Below are 22,090 nucleotides of genomic sequence, written 5' to 3' on the forward strand. Positions count from 1 at the left end.
CCACCCACCTCACAGGGTGTTTGTTGTGGGAATAATAATGGCATATGGCTGTTGTGGGTTTTCCGGGCTGTATTGCCGTGGTCTTGGCATTGTAGTTCCTGACGTTTCGCCAGCAGCTGTGGCTGGCATCTTCAGAGGTGTAGCACCTCTGAAGATGCCAGCCACAGCTGCTGGCGAAACGTCAGGAACTACAATGCCAAGACAATGCCAAGACCACGGCAATACAGCCCGGAAAACCCACAACAGCCATCGTTCTCCGGCCGTGAAACCCTCGACAATACATCAATAATGGCATACTTTGTAAACCACTCTGAGAGGGTGTTAAGTCATCCTGAAGGGTGGTATATAAATCGAATGTTGTTGTTGTTGTTATATCAGAGGTTACTGGTACAGTGGCTGGATTTTCAGACTGAGACATGTGTTCAAGTTCTCACCAAGTGTTCAAGTTCACTGGGTAACCTTGGGCGAGCAATGTTTTCTGAACCATATTTACCTTACAGGACTGTTGTGAAGATGTGAAAGAATTCCTCTTGTGCTACCCTGTGTTCTATGGACAGAGGCAAGTATGATAAAGTCCAGGATCAGAATTATTAATATTATTAACTACAACAGTGTGCATATGTACAGCTCTTCTGGACGGATTATTGTCCCCACTCAAAGAGGTGAACAAGGTCAGTGTTATTATTATCCCCACAAAACAGCTGGGGAGCTGGGGCTGAGAGGAGTGGCTTCCCCAAGGCCACCTGCTGAGCTCATGGCAGTGATGGGATTCGAACCACCAGTGGGTGATTAGCAGTTCAGCCGCTAAATCACTAGGCTACAATAGCTCATGTCCACTATGGGAAGTTCGGAGCACCGAATCACTTTCAAGCATGAATAGCCTGAACTGGATTCATTAAGTGGCACATGCTTCAGCAAGCAATAATTTGAGTCAGGGCTATGAATTTGGGTCCAGCAACCCGTCAATTTCCCTTTCTCCATGTATTTATTTGTAAAAGAGTGATTTATGTACTTGAGGGGAACGTGGATCGCCCTCATAGTACGTCAAAGGAGCCTGCTGCCCTCCTAATATATAGCACCTCTCAATTTCTGGACTTTCTGACATCCCATAAAGTGGCACTTCATTAAGAATCAACCAGGAATAATCCATCCAGAACCATTTTTTTATTGATAAAATTTGTGCAGAGAAATATCAGAGTCACTTATCACTTTCCACGTAGGGGAGAGACAATGAAATCTTTATTGGAAAATTCTCGCTGGCAGGAACACATTCAATCTTGTCAGAGATAGCAGAGCCACCAAAATATATTGCCTGATCTTTAGAACTGTTACTCTAACCAAACATGCTGTGTCAGCAGATTACGGAGCTTAAATGATTTTCACATCAAAGCATCTACAAGGTTTTCATTTCTCTGTCTCTTCGGCAGGAAAAAAGCAGGGAGGAACACAGTACCTAAGCACATCGTATATGAACTTTGAAAATGGGTCCTTGCGTGTCACAGACTTTATCCATATTACATAGGCCAAGGCCCCCCTCACAACAAAATTGCCTAAGAAATCATTTTCCAATTGGCTTCCCAGGTCCAAGCCAGCCCGGCTGTGAACCAAGTAGGGCTGCCAGCCTCCAGGTGATGGCTGGAGATCTCCCAGAATTACAAGTGATCTCCAGCCAACAGAGATCAGCTCCCCTAGAGAAAATGGCTGTGTGGGAGAGGCCCCTCCCTTTTCCGAACCCCACCCTCTCTTGGCTCCACCCCCCAAATCTCCAGGATTTCCTAACCCACATTTGGCAACCCTAGAACCAAGCCACACTGGCTGTCTCAGAGATTGGTCTTTTGTAAGGTATATTACTTGCCTGAACAAGAATGGCCACAGAGAAGGAAGAGGCCCTCCCTGTCACCATAAAGACCTGGTGCCATTTCATGGCACCATCATAATATTATTTTGGAAAGAACATCATTACCCGTCTTCCTCAGAAAACGAATTCTATGGAGGGGGTACTGGCAGGTATGCCCCTTCAGGTATTGGCAGGTATGTCTTCAGTGATGATTTCAATACATTTTCCCACCTGAGGCTACTCACAGCCACCTCTGCTTCCTAGCTGCCCTCTTTAACAACGGCACCGCAAGCCACACGTGCCCTTCCCAAACTCTCTCACAAGATCCCCTCCTTTTGTGAGAGACTGGCCATCATTTTGGTTGCCCTGACAACCCTGTTGATTACTATGGTTCTTTATGCAACCCAAATGATAGCTGAACACTAAACAGAGGAAGGAATCTAGCCAGTGCTCAGGAAGCCATATAGAGCATGTATGATTTGCTGTGCCATTTTTAAAGAGGATTGGGGTTGAGAAGGCAAAAAGGATTGACTGTCCAGGGCCGTTTCCACACTACTCACCTTCATGCGGAACGTCACGGAAAAAACGTGGAAGATAGTGTCTTCTCATGTGAGTTTTGCGCGATGTTGCACAAAACTCACATAAGAAGACGCTATCTTCCGCTGTTTTTTCGCGACGTTCCGCAGCATTCCAGAGGAAGGTGAGTAGTGTGGAAACAGCCCTGGTAGCTTGGCAGAGGGCACGGTGAGGCAGAAGCAGAGGAAAAGATGGTACCATTACAACCACCCATGGGGGGAAAAATCTTCCACTTGAAGAGACTGCCTCCAGTTGACCTTGTGATATGTATGTCTTCTGTGATTGCCAACTCTGGGTTGGGATATTCTTGGAGATTTTAGTGGTAGAACCTGGTGAGGGACCTCAGCGGGATATAATTCCATTGAGTCCACCCTCAAAAACAGCCAATTTTTCCAGGGGAACTGATCTCAGTCATCTGGAGATGAGCAGTAATTCTAGGAGCCCTCCAGGCTGAACGTGGACGCTAGCAACCCTAGTGTCTTCCATCTTTTCTATGAAGTCTCATGTTAAAGAATATCTCAGAAAATGCCTCCCCCAGGAAAAAGGATATCACAGCACAGAAAAGGCACAGACAGAATATTCAGAAGAGAACCCTTGAAACATCAACATTGAAATCCGAAGGGGGAGTTAATCATCTGGAAATTCAGAAGAAACCCCAAAGAGGTATGGGGACAAAAGCGGCAAAAATCATCCATGCAAAAAAAAAAAAGAGGCCTAGATCCCCACCACCTCTGAGCTTTACCCCTAGACTTTACCCAACTACCAGCGTTTTTTGGCAGGACTGAAAGACTGAGATGTTCCACCAGGCATATGGTTGAAGCCAGTCCAGCAGTCACTGAGAAAGCCTCCCAACCGGCCTCTTGTTCAGGTGGGGGGGGGGATCTAACCATCTGCCCCCCCCATATGAGTTACAGCTGAACTGAATAGCCTGTTCCCCCCTCCTTGTGCCCACCCCTCTGTGTACACCCCTCTGTGTATTAATGGCAGGGGTGGGTGGTAAGGTTGCTGTCTGGTGGTGTTTTTTATGGAAACTGTGTGGTTTTATTGTACATTTTAACATAAATTATGTGTTTTATTGCTGTAACCCACCCTGAGCCTGCTTGCGGTGGGGGGGGGGGGATAGAAGCTCAATAAATAAATAAAACAAATTTTTGCTCTCAAGAGTCAGCAGTCAGACTCCCCCTGCTACATTGCTACTGAGCCTATAATAGATGAAGTGGCTCAGTTGAACAGCATCTCTCCAGCAGAACAATACAATCTTCCCAGTTCAAGATCTTTGATCTAGTACAAAGAGCATTTCCTGTTTCCATAAAGTAACGCACAATCCAGCCCAAATATTTCATTCCAGGTCATAGGTGGGGCTCTCCTTCACTCACTGTCGAAACAGAGCAGTGGCGCTGGGAAAATGTACATCTTGGCATCCTGCTCTCTCCTAAGCCCATGGACTCCAACAGACTGAGAACGGTGTGTCTCTGGCATTGTGCATTCCCTACTCTGGTGCCATTATCTCTATACAAATCTCACACCAGGGATGCATCGCTGCCAACATTTTCTAGATGAAAACAGGGACACTTGTATAGTGTACCTTAGACACCTGGCTCTTACTCTTTGACTGCAACACAGCTATCCACCTGAAACTTAGATATACTTGAATACCTTTTGTTCTCAGATCAAAACCTTTTCCCCATTATAAAATGTTGGAGCCTTTTCTTTGATGCATCAGTTTATGCAGCAGTGGCCTGTCCTCCACTGGTGGCTGAAGCAGATGCAGTCATAAGAGTTTCCTTCCAAAGGGGGCTTGAACAAATGGCTAAACTCACAATGGATATTGTTTAATTATAAACAGAACTGTTCATCTCACACTCAGGGAAGATCAAACTAGAGATGGGCACAAACTGGAAAAAAACGAACCATGCGGTTCATGGTTCGTCAAATTTCATGAACTTTCACAAACCTGCCCCTGGTTTGCAAACCGGTTCATTTGGTTCATGAAAATGCCACTTCCAGGCCAGAAAATCATCACTTCCGAGTCAGCAGAATGTCTGCAGGAAGTCCCTCCCCTGTTGCCTAGGAAACTGATTGATTGGCACCAGGCTGTCTGCAGTCACGAACCAAAAAATGAACCAAATGAACCCTTCTAAAGTTTGTTGCAGTTTGTCAGAAATGGGATCTGACAAACCATGGTTCGTGAACCATGAACTGGCCTGGTTTGTGCTTAATTTTGGTTCGTATTTTGGTTCTTGTCCATCTCTAGATCAAACTACTTGATACATGAAACTTCCATTAGTGGATTTCCTGCTTTGATTAAAAAAACACAAAACCTTTCAAACATAGCCATATTAGGGGGGCAAGGTAGATCAGGGCTGCTGCACTGAGCAAAGAGGTATACATTTTTCCCTTGTACCATTATTACCTCAATAGAAATTCCTCTGTCCTTGAGTTGCAATAAGGGGCAAAAGGCCACAAGAGCACAAGCTAATGGCAACTCAGGGTGCTGGTTTTTATTAGACAAGTTACACATGGGAAAGCTGCTTGGAGGATGGGCAGGATACAAACATGACAGATACATGAATGTGTCACTCTTGCTGCCAAGTGGGGGCGGGGGGGGGGGTTCAGTTGCTTTGTACAGCAAGATCCACTTCTGGCCTTGGAACTGCTTTCTGGAGAACAGAGCGGCCCTCTCAAAGTCAGAAGTTGACCATCCCTGACTGGTGCTGTTTAAAACAAATTTTTATGAAGTGGCAAACTAGGCTTTAGTGTGCTAAGTATAATAAATCAACAGCCATACAGATGTGGCTTGCATTTTTTAGAAAGTAGAATGCTGCTCGATGTAGCTTTTACACAATGGAAGAGCTCCCTCTAGCTCTCTGTGAAGTGCTTTTGATTAAAGAGCCCGTCTGAAGACAAGCTGCAGCGTAATGCTTCCTAGGGGGAGCCTCCGAGACCAGTTTGGGACAGAGTTCAGAGTCTGTTTTTTGGGTACAAAGATTTAAACCTGGGATTAATCATGTGTGCATTTCCTCTGCTATCTCCTGCTAACAGGAGCTGTTCGCCTGCTGTAGCGAGTAATAAGGTGAGATCTGCCAAAACACAGCTGCATTTTGGTTTCCAATATCTCCTTTGTGGTTCTGACTTAGCATCCCATTTTTACTCTCGCACAGTTTTATTCGCACTCTCATTTAAATGCACACAGCCCTTTCCCCCAATTTAATAGCTGACTACCATTTTAACAGCGTGGTCCTCTCCTTTCTCTTGTACCTCTTTTCCACCAACAGATCTATCTAGTCTCCATGCCTAAAGGGCTAACAATTTAACTTCTCAGAAGCTGGGATTTTATTAACATTCTTTAACACCATAGCCATGTTAGGGAGGTCTCTTGTAATATACTAACATTAGAGCACTTAGGGCCAAGCTACAAGTGATGAATGACACTTGAACGGCAAGTGAACAGACTCACGTGTATTCCTCCCTGTTCACTTGCCATTCACTTGCCCTCCACTTGATCAAGTGGAGGGCAAGTGAACAGGGAGGAATACATGTGAGTCTGTTCACTTGCTGTTCAAGGGTCATTCGTCACTTGTAGCTTGGCCCTCATTCCCAATAGCTAGAATTGTCAGGCTGAACCTGGCAGCAGGCAGATTTACCCTAGGCAAACATCTCAAATAGGGTTGCTAGGTAGAGGGTACTTCCATTTCTGTCTTCTCACTCCGGCATGAGGACATCACTTCTGGTTACACCAAAACACAACATTTGGGGCCATTTCTTAAACCATTGGTCTGTACATGATGCTGTCTCTTTCAGTGTAACTGGTAGTGACATCACTGAGAGGCGCATCGGAGCACATGGAAAGCCATTTGCCTAGGCTGCCTATCTGTGGCCTGCAGTCTCCAGGCAGCCGCCCTCCTCCCAACGATTACCAGGCAGAGGGGCAAATCACCAGAAGTTTGCCCACCGCCAGCTGGCACCAGCTGGAATTGGGGGTGTCCTACAGCTTAATTACTTCATTTATGCCCCACCCTTGTTCCTAAAGGAGACTCGAAGCATTTACATCATTCTCCTCTCCTCCATTTTATGCTCGCAACGACCCTGTGAGGTAGGTTAGGTTGAGAGAGTGTGACTGCCCCAAGGTCACCCAATAAGCTTCCATGGCAGAGTGGGAATTCGAACCCGAGTCTTCAGATCCTAGTCTGACACTTTAATAATTATACCTCACTGGCTCCCAAGGCTTGTTTCTGTGGTCTTTGCATATATATGTAAGGGTGAAGCATAAACTGCATTTAGTTGGCCCCTCTATGATCACAATGCCTTCCCCCTAGCATTTGAAGTTTCTCCTTTTCCTTACAAGAAATGGAAGGGTGCACACAGACATTGCAGACATTTTTTCCCCAAAAAATTGTAATGTGTGAATGAGACATAGCTCCTTGGAAAGCTTGGAGATGCACATATCAGAGATCCAAGATAGCTTGCAGTTAGTTACCTGTTGAATGTGTATTCAGACGCATAGCTCAGTTTGTTGCCGCATTGGTGGCTGGATGGTACCGAAATGCTACAGGGAAACTAGTGGATGCAAGCGACAAATTTCTAATTATATCTGGCAGCATGGCAGGACATTTCTCTGACTAAACTCCCAGGGACACTTCAGTTTGTCCACGGATATGGATTCACACAGAGTTCTGGACGGCTATATGCTTCCTCCACTCTAAAAGCCAAATCCTGGTTTCGAAAGAGAGCCGTGAAAGAATTGCACATCCCACTGCAGTGGGAATTTAACAATTAATTGCATGCATTTCATTCATCTACATTTTAATTAAAATGTGCGTTCTTATCAGGATCTAAGCTTGCTGAGGGATCATGCGCGCTGTGCAAGAGCATTTTTGAAACCCATAATGGTTTAACATCACCCCCCTCCCTGCTTGTGGAGATAAAAAGCTTCACTTTCATAGAGACTTCTTAATAGCCTCATCAGCTGCAACTAACTGGTTTTCTATTAAGGCCAAAAGGCAGCCATTAATACAGAGAATCATCTTCTCTCTCTTTCACCCTCCATAGGAAATAATGTACAGCTGCAATAAGGAATTTAATGGGTTTCCTGTTGGTTGGGATGTACACATGAACAATACAAGAAAGAGACCCATTTCTATTTTAACTTGAATTTCTGAACGGTGCCCTAGTGAAGGCAGAGAAATGCTTTCCCCAGCGTTCCAGCTGAAGAGAGGTAAACCCACCTGCCAATTAACATGGTAAATCCATTACAAAACCTGAGTATTGGCTGCAAATACAAGAAACTAAAATACAAGAAGCTGAAATACAAGAGCAGTTGTACTGGCTCCCCATAGAGTTTCGGATCAGGGTCAAGGTTTTGGTTTAACCTTTCAAGCCCTGAACGGACTGGGACCAGTATACCTGAGGGACCACCTCTCCCCATATGTACCCTGGAGAGTGCTAAGATCAGCAAATAAGAACTAACTGGTGCTCCCTAGCCCCAGGGAGGCTTGGCTGGCCTCGACCAGGGCCAGGGCCTTCTCAGTCCTGTCCCATCCTGGTGGAACTCTGTATCAAAGGACGCCCGGGCCTGCCAAGACATTATATCTTTTCGGCAGGACTGTAAGAGAGAGATATTCTGACCGGCATAAGGTTGAGGCCAGTCTTAGGTTACCTTGGGAGCCTCCCTATCAGTCTCCTGCCAGGGGGGCTACAAAACCATCTGCCCCCCTTACACGTGAAGTCACTGGAATGATATAAACTGTGGCCCCCAGGCCCTTTTTGTTTACATTCTGATTGGGGGGAAATGGAGGGGGCAGCCACCTGAGATGTTGATTGTACATGTATTGTTTCTCTTGGTTTTAAATGTATTTACATCTTTTAATTTTGTATCAATTTTATTTTTGTACCCTGCCCTGAGCCCACTTGCTGGGAGAGTGGGGTAAAAGTCGAATTAATAATAACAACATTCGATTTATATTCCGCCCTTCAGGACAACTTAACACCCACTCAGAGCGATTTACAAAGTATGCTATTATGATCCCCACAACAAACACCCTGTGAGGTGGGTGGGGCTGAGAGAGCTCCTAGAAGCTGTGACTGACCCAAGGTCACTCAGCAGGCTTCAAGTGGAGGAGTGGAAAATCAAACCTGGCTCTCCAGATTAGAGTCCCGCGCTCTTAACCACTACACCAAACTGGCTCTTATTTATTATTTATTAATATTTCTTATTTATTAATAAATAAGAAACTATTATTGAGTCAGCTTCTTGGTCTACTGAGATTATTCTGCTCTGACTGACAGCTTCTCTCCAGGATCTCAGAAGTCTTTTGCAGGATCTGCAGTCTAATCCTTTTAACTGGAAATGCAGGAGATTGAACCTGGGATAACCAGGTTCAAATCCCTCCTCTGCTATGGAAGCTTGCTGGGTGCCTTTGGGACAGCCACATACTCTCAGTGTAACCTACCTCCCAAGATTGGTGTGAGGATAACATAGAGGAGAGGGGAAAGATGAAAGTCACTTTTGGTCCCCGCTGGGGAGAAAGACAGAGTCTATATGAAGCTAAATAAATAAATACTGAGCCGCAGCCCCTTAATGGTGGGGAATTGGGGGTGCAACTTTTTATCATATGTGGTGGACGTGTAAAGCAGCAAGGAAATATTGGATAGAAATACATGAAGAAAAGCAAAAGATATTAAAATTTACATTTGTGATGAACACCAAAATGTGTTGTTAAATATTATACCAAACAATATTACAAAAATGCATAGTGGATTATTTAAGGATATGGTGGTCACAGCAAGAGTGATTCCTGAAGCAAAATGGAAGGCAGAAAAATGCCCAGATTTGAAGGAACGGAGGAATAAATTATATGAATATGCGACAATAGCAAAATTAATATCTTATATACTTAATAGACTGACCTCAGAATTTCAAGAAAAATGGAAAGTATTTTTGACTACTTAGTTAAACATCAAGAATAAGTAAAAATTTTAAGTTTAAATTAGCATAGGTAAAGAGATTGGCACTATATATCTGAGGAAGTGAGTGTGACTCACAAAAGCTCATACCCTACCAAAAATTTGTCAATCTTAAAGGTGATACTGGACTCTTGCTCTTTTCTGCTGCTACAGACAGACCAACATGGCTACTCGTCTTAATATATGTTTGCAGGGCTCATTTTGAGGGGGAACATGCCGGAACGCAGTTCCAGCACTTCCCCAAAGAGGTCACGTCAGGTGGCCCCGCCCACCTGACTCTCGGCCATTTTGGGCCCATTTTGGCCTGGATTGAGGCCAAAACGGCCTGGATCAGGCCTCTGACGGGTGGTGGATCACTGTCCCGCTCATCAGCGGCCCGATCCTGACCATTTGGGGCCCATTTTCAACCCCTTTTTGCCATTTTGGGCCCAATTTCAGCCCTGAATGGCCAGGATTGGGTCGAAAACAGCCAGAATAGGTGATGTAAGGGGGTGTGGCATATGCAAATCAGTTACACTAATGACACACTTCCGGCAATGGCAAGAGGCGTGGCATATGCTAATGAGTTATGCTAATGAGTTCCTCCAGCTCTTTTTATACAAAATGACCCCTGTATGTTTGTAATACGTGTTTATAACAAAATCATTACTGGGAATGAAGACAGATGGTAAAGATAGAATAGAAATATTGAAATAGAAGTGAAAAATCCGGAATATATATGATAAACCTATACAGATATGTGAACAATATGATTTGAATGATGTTAGTTTAGGTTTATGTTAAAATGTTTATGTCTAGTTTATGTTTTATGTAGACAAATATAGAAGTAGATAATAGTAGATGTATGATTTATTAGTTTTATGATTATATTTTTGAGTTTATAAACTGAAATAAAATTAGTTAAAAGAAAATAATGTGATTCCTTAACATTTTGTGATTAAGCGCAGTAAAGCAAGCATCACCAATATAAGGAATGAAAGATAAGCTTTATCTTTAAAGGGAGTCTCCAGATGAGGTTTTGGTAGTGGTGGTTACTTCCCCTTATCCAGGAGACTTGATGCGTAGCCCCTTTTAAAGAGCTCTGGCGCACCTAAGGTGGTTTGCAACTCAGGAGCGTACTGGTGGGTGGTGGTAGAGGAAAGTGCTGTCAAGTCATAGCTGAGTTATGACAACACCTGCTGGGGTTTTTAAGGCAAGAGATTAACAGGGTTGGTTTGCATTGCCTGCCTCTCCAACCCTGGTCTTTGTGGGAGGTCTCCCATCTAGAGATGGGCACGAACCAAAATACGAACCAAAATTAAGCACAAACTGGACCGGTTCGTGGTTTGTGAACCGTGGTTCATCAGATCCCATTTCTGACGAACCGCCACGAACTTTAGGCTGGTTTGTTTGGTTCGTTTTTTGGTTCGTGACTGCAGACAGCCTGGTGCCAATCAATCAGTTTCCTAGGCAACAGGGGACAGACTTCCTGCAGACCTTCTGCTGACCTGGAAGTAATGATTTTCTGACCTGGATGTGACGTTTTCACGAACCAAATGAACCAGTCCGTGAACCAGGGGCAGGTTCATGAAAGTTCGTGGTTTGTGAAATTTGACAAACCACGAACCACATGGTTTGGTTTTTTTCCAGTTTGTGCCCATCTCTACTCCCATCCGATTACCAACCAAGGCTGACCCTGCTTAGCTTCTGAGATCTGACAAGATCGGGCAGAGAAATGAATTTCCCTTTCAAATGAGAATTAGAAATGCATCTTCCAAACTCCTTACTCTGCTACTTGCAGAGCTTGGTCCATTAAAGGACTAAAACTCATATGGACTGATCAACTATGATTTCTTTTCGGGGGAGCTAGCTCTACTCATTTCTGCATAAAACCCTGACTGCAGATAAAGATGATTCAGGCACATGAAGTAAAACCAACTCCATAAAACTCTTGAAAAGTTTACTGGATTGAGTTATTAATAAAAACACTTCATCTTCAGTGACACTTCAGGAAGAAAAGTTTTTTTAAAAACCATAAAATGCAACTCGGGATTCAGGGAGGAAGTATAGTTCACTGTTGTCTTTCCAAAAGGGGTACAGAATGATTTTGCACGAGGCCAACTAAGAAGAACAGAGTTAGGTACAAATAAGGGTAATGGGATTAATGCTGCAGGAAGAGGCACGTCCTAATGGTCTCATACACAGCCGTTCCTTGCAGACGCACAACCAAGTTTCCCACTACAGCAATAGGCTCCTTGTATTGGTGATGGTATAATCTTTAATTAGTTTGGATTTGTCATGCTTTTCAAAGCCAAAGGAAATACACTGTGGTGTGTGCATACATTTTTCGAAGGATCTTTGATTAGAGATCTGCACCTATTTATTGCAGGTTACCATCAATTTGCGGCTCTGCCAGATTTTGGCAACTATAATCCACCTGCTCCTCCTGACCTGAGCCAGTTCTGAAGCTTAAATGACCCTACAGTCTCTCCCCAGAAACTCTTTCCAGGGGCAGGCTTCCCGTAAGAATGTGCAGATTGCCTTTTCACACTAATAAGAAATTGCAGCTGCCATCTAATTACCCAGGACTAAAAGGCAGCATATGTAGGCCTGAGACGGTGACTGCCAGGCAAGCATCTGCATTACCACTCCTCAGATTGGAAGTCAGCTCTTTCATACATCATCTGCATTGGTGGTATCTGAGATTTGTCATAGGTGCAGAAGAGCATCACAGAAATGCACCGCACCACTTCAAAGAGGCACGAAATCTCCCTCATTTCCTCCTCCTCTGTTTAGTCATCTTTTAGTTCCAGAAATCCAACCTGCCCTCCCCCACACCTTTGATGGCTTTCTGCACCTGCTAACATTTCTAGTTCCCGGCAAGGGTAGAGAACTTCTGGCAGAGCTGCAGGGGGTCTGCATACTGCAGCTAAATACGATCAAAGACTCCAAGCCTCAAAGGTACTCTGAGCTTGATGTTTTTATTACACAACTCCCTGAAGCAGGCTCTATAGCACAGAGAAGCATCCAGGCAAGCTTTTGCCTAAACAGGATTTTTGTGTTGTTTAATGACTACAGATGTTTCCTTAACAGAAACTAATGGTTAGGAGACAACCTCTTATGTGAGAGCTTGGAGAAGCAGGCACCCAGAGCAGGGAGGGAGGCCACAGGGATGTTATGAGTGCATGCACCCACCAAGTTATTTGAAAACACCTTAAGGTGGGGTGGATCACTCTCTCAGATCTGATGTGCTGATAGAGGATCCATTGCCTTGTAGGCGTGCCTTCTTGCCTCCACTTCTGGTGTATCCAATGCATTTGTAAGCAAAGCAAATATTAGAAAGACGCCATAAAGTTCCCAGCACTGTTTCATCCAAAGAAAAGCAAACTCACTGTTTTGGGGAAACAGGGTGCATACGACGACCTCTTTTGCAAGGCAGCAAAACTGAGGTGAAACAACTTATTCCTTGGGGGTGGAGTTCTGTCCATTGTGAGAACAGACAATGGTGGCCCAATGTACATTTTAAAGACACAAAACAAACCCAGCTCAACCCAACCCAAAGCAATTTACACAACCCAAAGAAGATTCAACATCAAATCGATCATCAAAACTATTGTCAACAATAAGCACAAACCATGAACGTGTTAATTCCAGGTGGGTAGCTGTTTTAAGTCTGTAGCAGCAACATGAAATAGGAGCCCAATGGCACTTGAGAGGCTAGCAAGATTTTATGCTGTAATAAGCCACAGCTCGCTTCGTCAGATTCATTCAGGGTACACCTGTAAGGCCAACCAGCATTAGGCACTTCATGCAGCTGATAAAGTGAGCTCGAACTCAAAAGGTTAACCATTTTTCTTAAGTCTCTAAATTGCCATTGGACTCCAATTTCAGGAAGATGCTACAGCTGCAAAAAAGATATCTGAAAACCATCAAATATGAAGAGTAAAAATACTTTGGCTAGGATGGATCCAAAAAAAAAGCACAGGGTGCAACAAGGACTTTGAGATACATGTCTCAAATATCAGTGGCAACAACTTGGGTTTTGAAACCAAGGGGGATAGGAAGAGTGTGTGTGTGCCCAGTCAAACCAAGTCAAAATACCACTTTGGGCGTGCCCCAAGTAGTTCCTTAGATGCTGGTCTCCATTTATTTATTTAAAGTAAAGCCTGCCTTTCTCCTAAACAAATGGGACCCAAGGCAAGTAACAAACCTGGGACCAGCATACCTGCAGGACTGTCTCCTTATATTCCCCGGAGGCTGCTCCATTCAGCAGACAAACATCTACTGGTGGTCCCTGGCCCCAAGGAGGCCTGCCTTGCCTTGCCTCTCTGTCCATGACAACTCAGGCCCAGTGGGATTTATTACCATTCCACCGAGCCTGCAAGACAGAGATGTTCTACCAAGACTTTGGTGTTTGAGGCAAAGTGGCTCACCTCAGCCTCCTTAGTTGTTGTCGTTTCCATCTGATGATTGCTAGTGGCTCCCACAGGCACAAAATGGTTGTATACTAGGGTTGGGAAATTCCTGGAGATTTGGGGGATGGAGCCTGGAGAGGGCAGGGTTTTGGTAGGAGAGGGACCTCAGCAGGGTATAATGCCGTAGAGCCCACCCTTCAAAGCAGTCATTTTCTCCAGGGAAACTAATCTCTGTGGTCTGGAGAACACTTGTAATTCTGGGAGATCTCCAGCCACCACCTGGAGGCTGGCAACCCTATTGTATACGGGACTGTGCAATGTGCACTGCTAGGGGAGGGGGTGGATTTGTGAAATGTATTTGCTTTTTACACGACCAGTTTTATCTGATGTCTTTTAACCTGATGTGATTCTCTCTGAGCCTGCTTGTGAGGAGAGCGGACTATAAATTGAATAAATAAATAAATAATACTATTTTTAAAAAAGAGTAAATTTTTTTAAAAATTGCAATATTTGGCAAATATGTTTGACTTCTAAACTTCCTTTCGCTATGCTGACGTGGATTTATAGACTGCCCCGATCAGCACTGCACTCAAGTAAGATAGCCGTGGCTTGATAAAAAGACACATTTCTCCAGCAAAGGACTGGTTCCTCAGCGCTATTGAACTGCAAAACTGCGTATCCATGATCTGTGTGTTCTGCACAAATAGTTCATAATTCCCCCACAATTAATCCCAACTCATCAGGGCACAGACAGAATAATTACAGTATAGGCAACCGCAGACTCGTTTAAGAACTTTATTCATCGGGCTATAATTATAGCCTGTCCCTAATCCGTTAATTGCCACTAGTATTTGATGTATTGTGGTTTAGACCATCTGATAAAATGGGGCGGGGGGGGGGGGAGGCATACAGCATGCTCCAAAGCAACAAGAAGAGCAGGCAGTAAAGTCATGGAAGTTGCCTATTAATTATAAATATAATGTGTGACTAAACAGGGAAAACTGTGAGAAGAACTATGACGGAAAACACAGCCAGACAATACAGCGGGGATGTATGTTAGTTCTCCCCAAGTATGTGTGTATTTGCTTGCTTTGAGGCATTATTTCTTTGGGATATTGATTAATCTCAGTTGCACCCTTGAACATGAGCAACAGCCACTTGAGAATAGCCAAATTGATTTAGGAGTTACTCTTTTGCCTCAAACTTGAGAGAGAAAAAAAGGTTTCCCACAGGGCACCCTTGTGGAACTACAACTCCCAGCATTCTTTGCAGGAAGCCATGACATTATAAAGGGGTATAACTAGGGTTGCCAGATCCAGCTTGGGAAATTCCTGGAGATTTAGGGGCAGTGCCAAACAATGGCAGAGTGAGAGGAACAGAGGGAGCTCAGAGGGGAGGGGTTGCCACGAAGTCCATTCTCCAAAGCTGCAATTTCTTCCGGGGAACATCTCTTCCCGTGCAAATTGGCAACCCTAGGCAGGGCTTTTTTTCCGGGAAAAGAGGTGGTGGAACTCAGTGGTGGAACTCAAGACTGCACAATGACGTCACTTTGAGTCAGCTGGAACAAGGGGGGAGTTTTTTAAAATTTAAATTGCCCTTGGTGAAAATGGTCACATGGTCGGTGGCCACGCCCCCTGATCTCCAGACAGAGGGGAGTTTAGATTGCCCTCCGCGCAGAGGGCAATCTCAACTCCCCTCTGTCTGGAGATCAGGGGGGCAGGGCCACCGGCCATGTGACTATTTTTAAGAGGTGCCGGAACTCCGTTCCACCGTGTTCCAGCTGAAAAAAAGCCCTATCCGTTTGATTACAAGAAATGGACAGTTAAAAAGCACATACACTGAAGTGAAATAAAGCAGCCATCACTTTTGCCAGGCCAAACATTGGCCGACCCTCTGTCCTATATCACTTAACCAAAAAAAAATGCATTTAAACTATGCCCATTCAAAAGAAATGGATGTAACTGATCACTAACTTGCTACACGTTATTTACTTCATTGTTTCATTTCACAGCAATTCTGACATTACGTAATGCTTTTCAATTAAGCAAGAGATTACATATTCCCGCTTCGACCTACCTCTGGTGGTTTTGAATAAGCTTTTCACTCCAGCATCTTTAGACACTTGTTTGGCACAATTAAAAAAAAAAATTTCCAGATGAGAGAGAACAGCATGATCATAAAGAATAAATTATTTAGAGGAAGATCAGCACTTCAAGTCACGTCAAGGGTCTGCTAATTGTATTTAATTGAAAGTTCCACGGCGAGACATACGCACAACGTTCTTCAGATTTATAACAAAAAAACCCAAGTGCTATTAAGCATTTACTGGCAAGACAGCTCAACTGATAGGGTAATGGAACGGAAAGCCATCCACCTCTAGTTGGCAAGATAGTTAACAAAGGTCATTACATAACCACTTTCGGCTGACTCTCTCTCCTCTCTTCCGATTTTTGTTCAAGTTCTCAGAATAAAAGCAAATAAAAAGGAGATGCAACCAGTTTAAGTCCTTCTCTTCGAGGTCTGGAATCATTGCAACTTTATATGGATTAGAAATCCTTTGCCACAGGGTGACAGAAGATTTGAATTCATTTACTAAAATCTCACATTAGGTAACAGTTTAGTGTGATGCAGTAGGAGCCCCGTGGCACAGAGTGGTAAGCTACAGTACTGCAGCCCAAGCTCTACTCATGACCTGAGTTCGATCCCGGCGGAAGTTCAGGTAGCCGGCTCAAGGTTGACTCAGCCTTCTATCCTTCCGAGGTTGGTAAAATGAGTACCCTGTTTCCTGGGAGTAAAGCGTAGACGACTGGGGAAGGCAACGGCAAACCACCTCGTAACAGAAGTCTGCCAAGAAAATGTTGTGATGCGACGTCCCCCCATGGGTCAGTAATGACTCGGTGCTTTTTAGTGTGATGCAATGGTTTGAGTATTGGACTAGGACTTGAGACACCCAGATTAAAACCCCCACAGTGCCCTGAAGTTTGCTGGGTGACATTAAGTAGGCTAGTCACATTATCTCAGCCTAACCCACCTCACAGGGTGTTTGTAAGAATGAAGAGGGGAATGGAGAAACACATATGCTTCTCCGAGTTCCTTGGAGGAAAGACAGTATAAAGTGTCCTGAATAGACAGATTGTATTGCTCCATATCTCAAATCTCAAAGGAGGAAGTGCTAGGAAAAGAAAGGGAGAAAGGGTGAAATGTTAAAAAGTGTGTGAGCATTATGTACTATCAAGTTGCCTCCGAGTTATGGCGACCCTATGAATGGACCTCCAAAACTTCCTATCATTAACAGACTTGCTCAGATCCTGCAAACTAGAGAACATGGCTTCTTTTGAGTCAAGCCATCTTGTTTTAGGTCATTCCTCTTTTCCTACTGCCTTTCACTTTTCCTAGCATTATTGACTTTTCCAGAGAACCTTGTCTTCTCATGATGTGACCAAAGTACGATAGCCTCAGTTTTGTTATTTTAGCTTCTAGGGAGAACTCGGGCTTGATTTGATCTAGTACCCACTTATTTGTCTTTTGGGCCATCCTAAACTCTCCTCCAGAACCACATTTCAAATGAATCAATTTTCTTCCTGTCAGCTTTCTCCACTGTCCAACTTCCTCATCCATGCATAGTAATGGGGAATACCATAGTTTGGATTATCTTGATCTTGGTTCCCAGAGAGACATCTTTATCTTTAAGGATCTTTTCTAGCTCCCTCACAGCTGCTCTTCCAAGTTTGTCTTAAAAGATACATACGAGTTTGTCATAACCATTACACAGGTGCCATATTGCATATTAAACGAGATCAATGGTACAGCACATGTTTTGCATGCACCAGATCCCAGGCGCAATCAGAGGCAGGTGCCAGGAAAGACCCCTCTTTGCCCGAGGCCCTGAAGAGCTGCTGCCACTCAGAAGAGACAAAACTGAGCTAGACGGGCCAAGGATCACACTTGGTATAAGGCAGCTTCGTATGACATCCACAGGATGAATCCAGATGAGGAGCAGATGCCAGGGATTTGCTCAGTGTGTGCATTCTTGCCCTGCTACTGGCTGGCTTTTGCCACTGGCTTTAGACACGCATTTATTCATCTGTTAATGTGCAGAAGTAAGAGCGAAGGGGTAAGGGAAGTGTTGGACTTCTTGCAAGTGTTCTACGCTCAGTCATGAAAGAGTTAAATTGTTGTTCTGTTTGTTTAGTCAGATAGCTAGTTAGCATAGGACCACTTAGGCTTTGAGAGACGTTCCCGCCAGAGAAAGTGGGTGTCTTTAGTCTTAATGAGAGAATCCAGGATTGTCTATTGGATGAGCCAGTTTATTGGTGAGGGGGGTGGGGGGAGGCAATTAGCTAGCAACATATACTAAGGTTTTATTGCTCTTTGTTCAGTCTGCTACTACAGTCCACTATTACTACTTCACTAGACCATGCAGTCTAAGCTTTTCTCTCTCTAGTACATAGCTGAGACTATCAAGATGTAGTCAGGAACTGTTGTTTTTCCTACCAAATGTACCCTTTTTAGCCTATTATGTAGTAAAGTATTTTTATAGAGCCAGAATCACAGAAGTCTGTCTACTTATTTCCATTGCGCTATTATCAAACTCTGCAACTTTATATCTAATTGCTGTGCAACCGCCAACAGGAAGGTTTCATCACAAGGAGCTACCTTATCCTGAGTTCAGATCATTGGCCAATGTAGTCCGTTATTACCTTCCCCAGCTAACAGTGGCTTCAATCCTAGAGGTGCCTTTCTATTTGGTATAGCAGAAGCACCTTCTCCCATGAAACAGCTTTTCCGTCTGTGGAGATGGGGAGGGAGAGTTTGCTGATCTCCCCCACACACCCAGCTTCAGACTTCCACTTTGCACCCCACACTGTTCCACTGACCCACAAGAGCTCAGTTTTAGAGCTGCAGAGACACGGGGTGATGGGAAAGCTGCTTTTCTCTAGTGCACCTGTGTTTGTGCTGCTTGGGATCTGAAGCAGTGGCTCTCCAAAGAGAATATTACTGCACCATTTCCAGAGATGCCAGGGATAGACTCTGGGAACTTCTGTATGCAAAACATATGTGCTACTACTGAGCTATGACCCTTACCCTGCAAGCATTCGGTCTCTGACTCTACCGTAAATCCGTTGAGTATAACATAATTTTCACCCATCGGGTGTCCCATAAGCTGTTTGGGGTTTGAAAGCTTACATTGCCGCAGACATGATCAAGAGGACATGGCGTGTACATTGACTATACATTGACTATATTGACAAATGCATATTATTTATTCAAATGCAATGTTTTTTTAATATCAAGGATTCCAATGCTTTATCTTTTCAATTTAGCTTTGTATTTTTCCATGCACGCCTGTAAACATTACTGAGACTGGGTTGAGGCCATGGACCTTTGGTTGCAAGATCTATACCAATCTCCTTTTGCTGCTTCCAGCGCAAGATTAAAGAAAGAGAACCAAGGAATTTGAAAAGGTGTGCTTTCCCCTCCCAAATTCTCCACATTCATGGTGCATAAATTCATGACAAAAGGCAGTGGAGGATACAGGCTTATTTACAGTGTACGCTTACCGGGTCAGACTTAGAATACCCTCCTGAGATTTCATAGTTGTTTCAAAAATGAAATTAATTCCACTATATCTTTCTGGTACTAGCTGTGGTTGTCCCACATGTTACCATCCCTTGCAGTCTCTTCCTTCTTTTGTAGCAAGCCATTTTAGCAGACTTTTCCACTATCAGCCACGATGACCGTACTCTCTCGTACCTGAACACCCATTCTTATTCCCAGGGCTTTTTTTCTGGGGAAAGAGGTGGTGGAACTCAGTGGGTTGCCCTTGGGAGAAAATGGTCACATGGCTGGTGGCCCCGCCCCCTGATCTCCAGACAGAGGGGAGTTGAGATGGCCCTCCGCGCCATGCGGCGCGGAGGGCCATCTCAACTCCCCTCTGTCTGGAGATCAGGGGGCGGGGCTACCAGCCATGTGACCATTTTCAAGAGGTGCCGGAACTCCGTTCCACCGTGTTCCAGCTGAGAAAAAGCCCTGCTTATTCCTAAGCAAGTGTTGAATTTTCCAGCTGTTGGGTTTTATTTTTTAAAAAAACCAATTCACCGCCAGCATAGCTATACATGTAAACATGTTTATTTTGCTAGAGGCTGACAGCTTTTCATCCGTCACTCAACCAGCCCCCATTAAAACAAAATTACACACAAATATTAAATAAATAGCAGCAATAAATCTCATGATACTTTCAGAGGCTTAAAAAAGACATTTCACTCAAATCAAGTAGTACCTTAAAAAAAAAAAAGCACACATTCACTCAAAAGGAGGTCAGCACAACTGGAAGCTTGCATCATTGCCATCAACTCCCGCAACATCACCAGCTGTTTTTGTGCTCAGCCCAGAAGACCCGTTGCAATATAATATTCATAAAATACAAAATTCTCTGAAATAAAACATTTGTATTGCATGGTTAGAGCGTTATAGTTTTCTACCAACTAAGGCCCCCATTTTACAATCGAATATGTTTCGGGAAGGTGGTTAGGCTCATCGAAGCCCGAGGTGATGATTTAATAGCACAGAATCTGATCCTTGCGAAGTAAGTTGCATGGTTGATACCAGTGGAGAAAAATCACTACGTACTCCTTCCCTGTTCCTGAAGGAACATGACAGTGAACTCAGGTTTGGCTTGTGTTCCTGGCCTCCACTTACCCCCCACGACTCCTTTTTCAGTCTCCCAGACAGAAGGACTGCCCATTAGCTATACACTTCCGTTGAGGAAAGGACAGTCTCAGAGTTGGCACAGAGGTAACTTTTTGCCATAACGGTTCCAAGTTGTCTGTTAAGTTGTGAAGTGTGATTCCAACACACACCGTGGGACAGACTTACTCTCCTGCCAAGGCAAGGGGGAAAACACACCGCGGCTCAGCGTATCCAACCAAGCGCTCTCTTCTCCCACAAGAGACAGTACTGCAGACGGTTCCACGCAGAACAGGTGCTAGGACATAACTCCAAAGACAGGGTTATGACGGCAAATACTGGGACCGTATTCTTCATAATCTTTCTTTGTGTGACAAACTTCGAAGAACTCTGGCTGAGGGAGGGAAAAACACAAAGACAAGAAGCTCCATATGGAAGTTATACAAAAACTCAAAATTAATTTGCAGCAAAAACAGACCACCACAGATACTACAAGGAAGGTGGGGGAGAATTTGCTTTTGCATCAGGAGCAAGCCACAGATGCTGCTCTGGCACAGGTTCTACAAACAGAGAATCCTCACGGGAGGGAAAGAACCAATAAATACAACTGAATCACACTAAATGCGCATCGCTGTACCTCATTTCAATGTAATTTCTAAACACAGGGTATAACCAAGAAATATCAAAGTCTTTTTATGCTGACACTCATGCAATATAAAGGTTCTGATGTACAGAGCGGTGTAAATAATGTCCGGAGAGGTCCAAACGTAAAAGTCTCATGTGTCTTCTTTCGCACGTTTGTAAAGAAAAAAACTTTTTATGTTGTGCGTATGTGCTTCTTCCTTGAGATTTTAAGTATATCATACATGGATGAAAGCATCCAGCAGCTACACGCTCAATCTGTGACCGGCTGATGGCTCAGATTTCGTAATAATCTTCATCAGGAGCGTGGCTTGTTCATAACTGGAATAAAAATCCATTCTCCAGTAAATTCAATACATAACCAGGAACACTCATTACAAAACAAAAATTAAGCACAAATGCTCTTACCCATGTAGTATACAGAAATACTTATAAACAGAAACGTTGGCAACAAAACCCAGACTGCGGCGGCCGTACCTTCTCTGGCACGCCAGCAGTCATCAATTACTGGTTTATCTACCCGCCCCTTTGCAAGACAAGTTGCTCTTAAAGGGACATAAACATTTATAAGAACATGAAAAAGTATACATATTGAAACAAATTCATAAAAAACAGTTCAAAGAAAGTTCATTATTAAGACCAAAAGGTGTCATTGTCTCTAAGGTATGGATCCAGTACGCTTCCTTCTGAAAAAGAACATTAGAACTGTCCTTCTGTAGAACATAAAGTACTGCTACTCTAAAGCCGTTTTAAGGGTGATGCATATTAGAGAAATGTAAGGCCAATGGTGCTTCTGTTACTTTGTTTTTAATACGTGATATGTGTTCTAAAATCCACACCTTAAGTGGTCTCATGGTACACCCCACATAGAACAGATGACACGGGCATTCAATAAGATAAACCACCCTTGCTGTCTGACACGTGGCAAAGTGGTTAATTCTGATTTGCCTACCCTTCACATAGATCTCTTTATCCTCCCACATGAGTTTAC

The 22,090-nt window shown here is 44.0% G+C and overlaps 1 protein-coding gene across 4 annotated transcripts in view; it reads right to left on the reverse strand.

Annotated features, from left to right (window-relative positions):
• Positions 1-19,766: 19,766 nt before the first annotated feature.
• ACTR3B (actin related protein 3B) overlaps positions 19,767-22,090 on the reverse strand; it is a 39,354-nt gene continuing 37,030 nt past the window's right edge. For 2 of the 4 annotated variants that reach the window (XM_054991446.1, XM_054991450.1), the window contains exon 12: positions 19,767-20,847. In XM_054991446.1, the coding sequence (XP_054847421.1) occupies positions 20,683-20,847 (165 nt within the window). In that variant the 3' untranslated portion in view covers positions 19,767-20,682. Of the gene's footprint in view, positions 20,852-22,090 lie in introns of all 4 variants that reach the window. The other 2 variants (XM_054991448.1, XM_054991447.1) reach the window with 1 other exon arrangement.

The sequence above is a fragment of the Eublepharis macularius genome, chromosome 11 (assembly GCF_028583425.1).
Source record: "Eublepharis macularius isolate TG4126 chromosome 11, MPM_Emac_v1.0, whole genome shotgun sequence".
In the NCBI taxonomy this organism is placed as follows: Eukaryota; Metazoa; Chordata; class Lepidosauria; order Squamata; family Eublepharidae; genus Eublepharis; species Eublepharis macularius.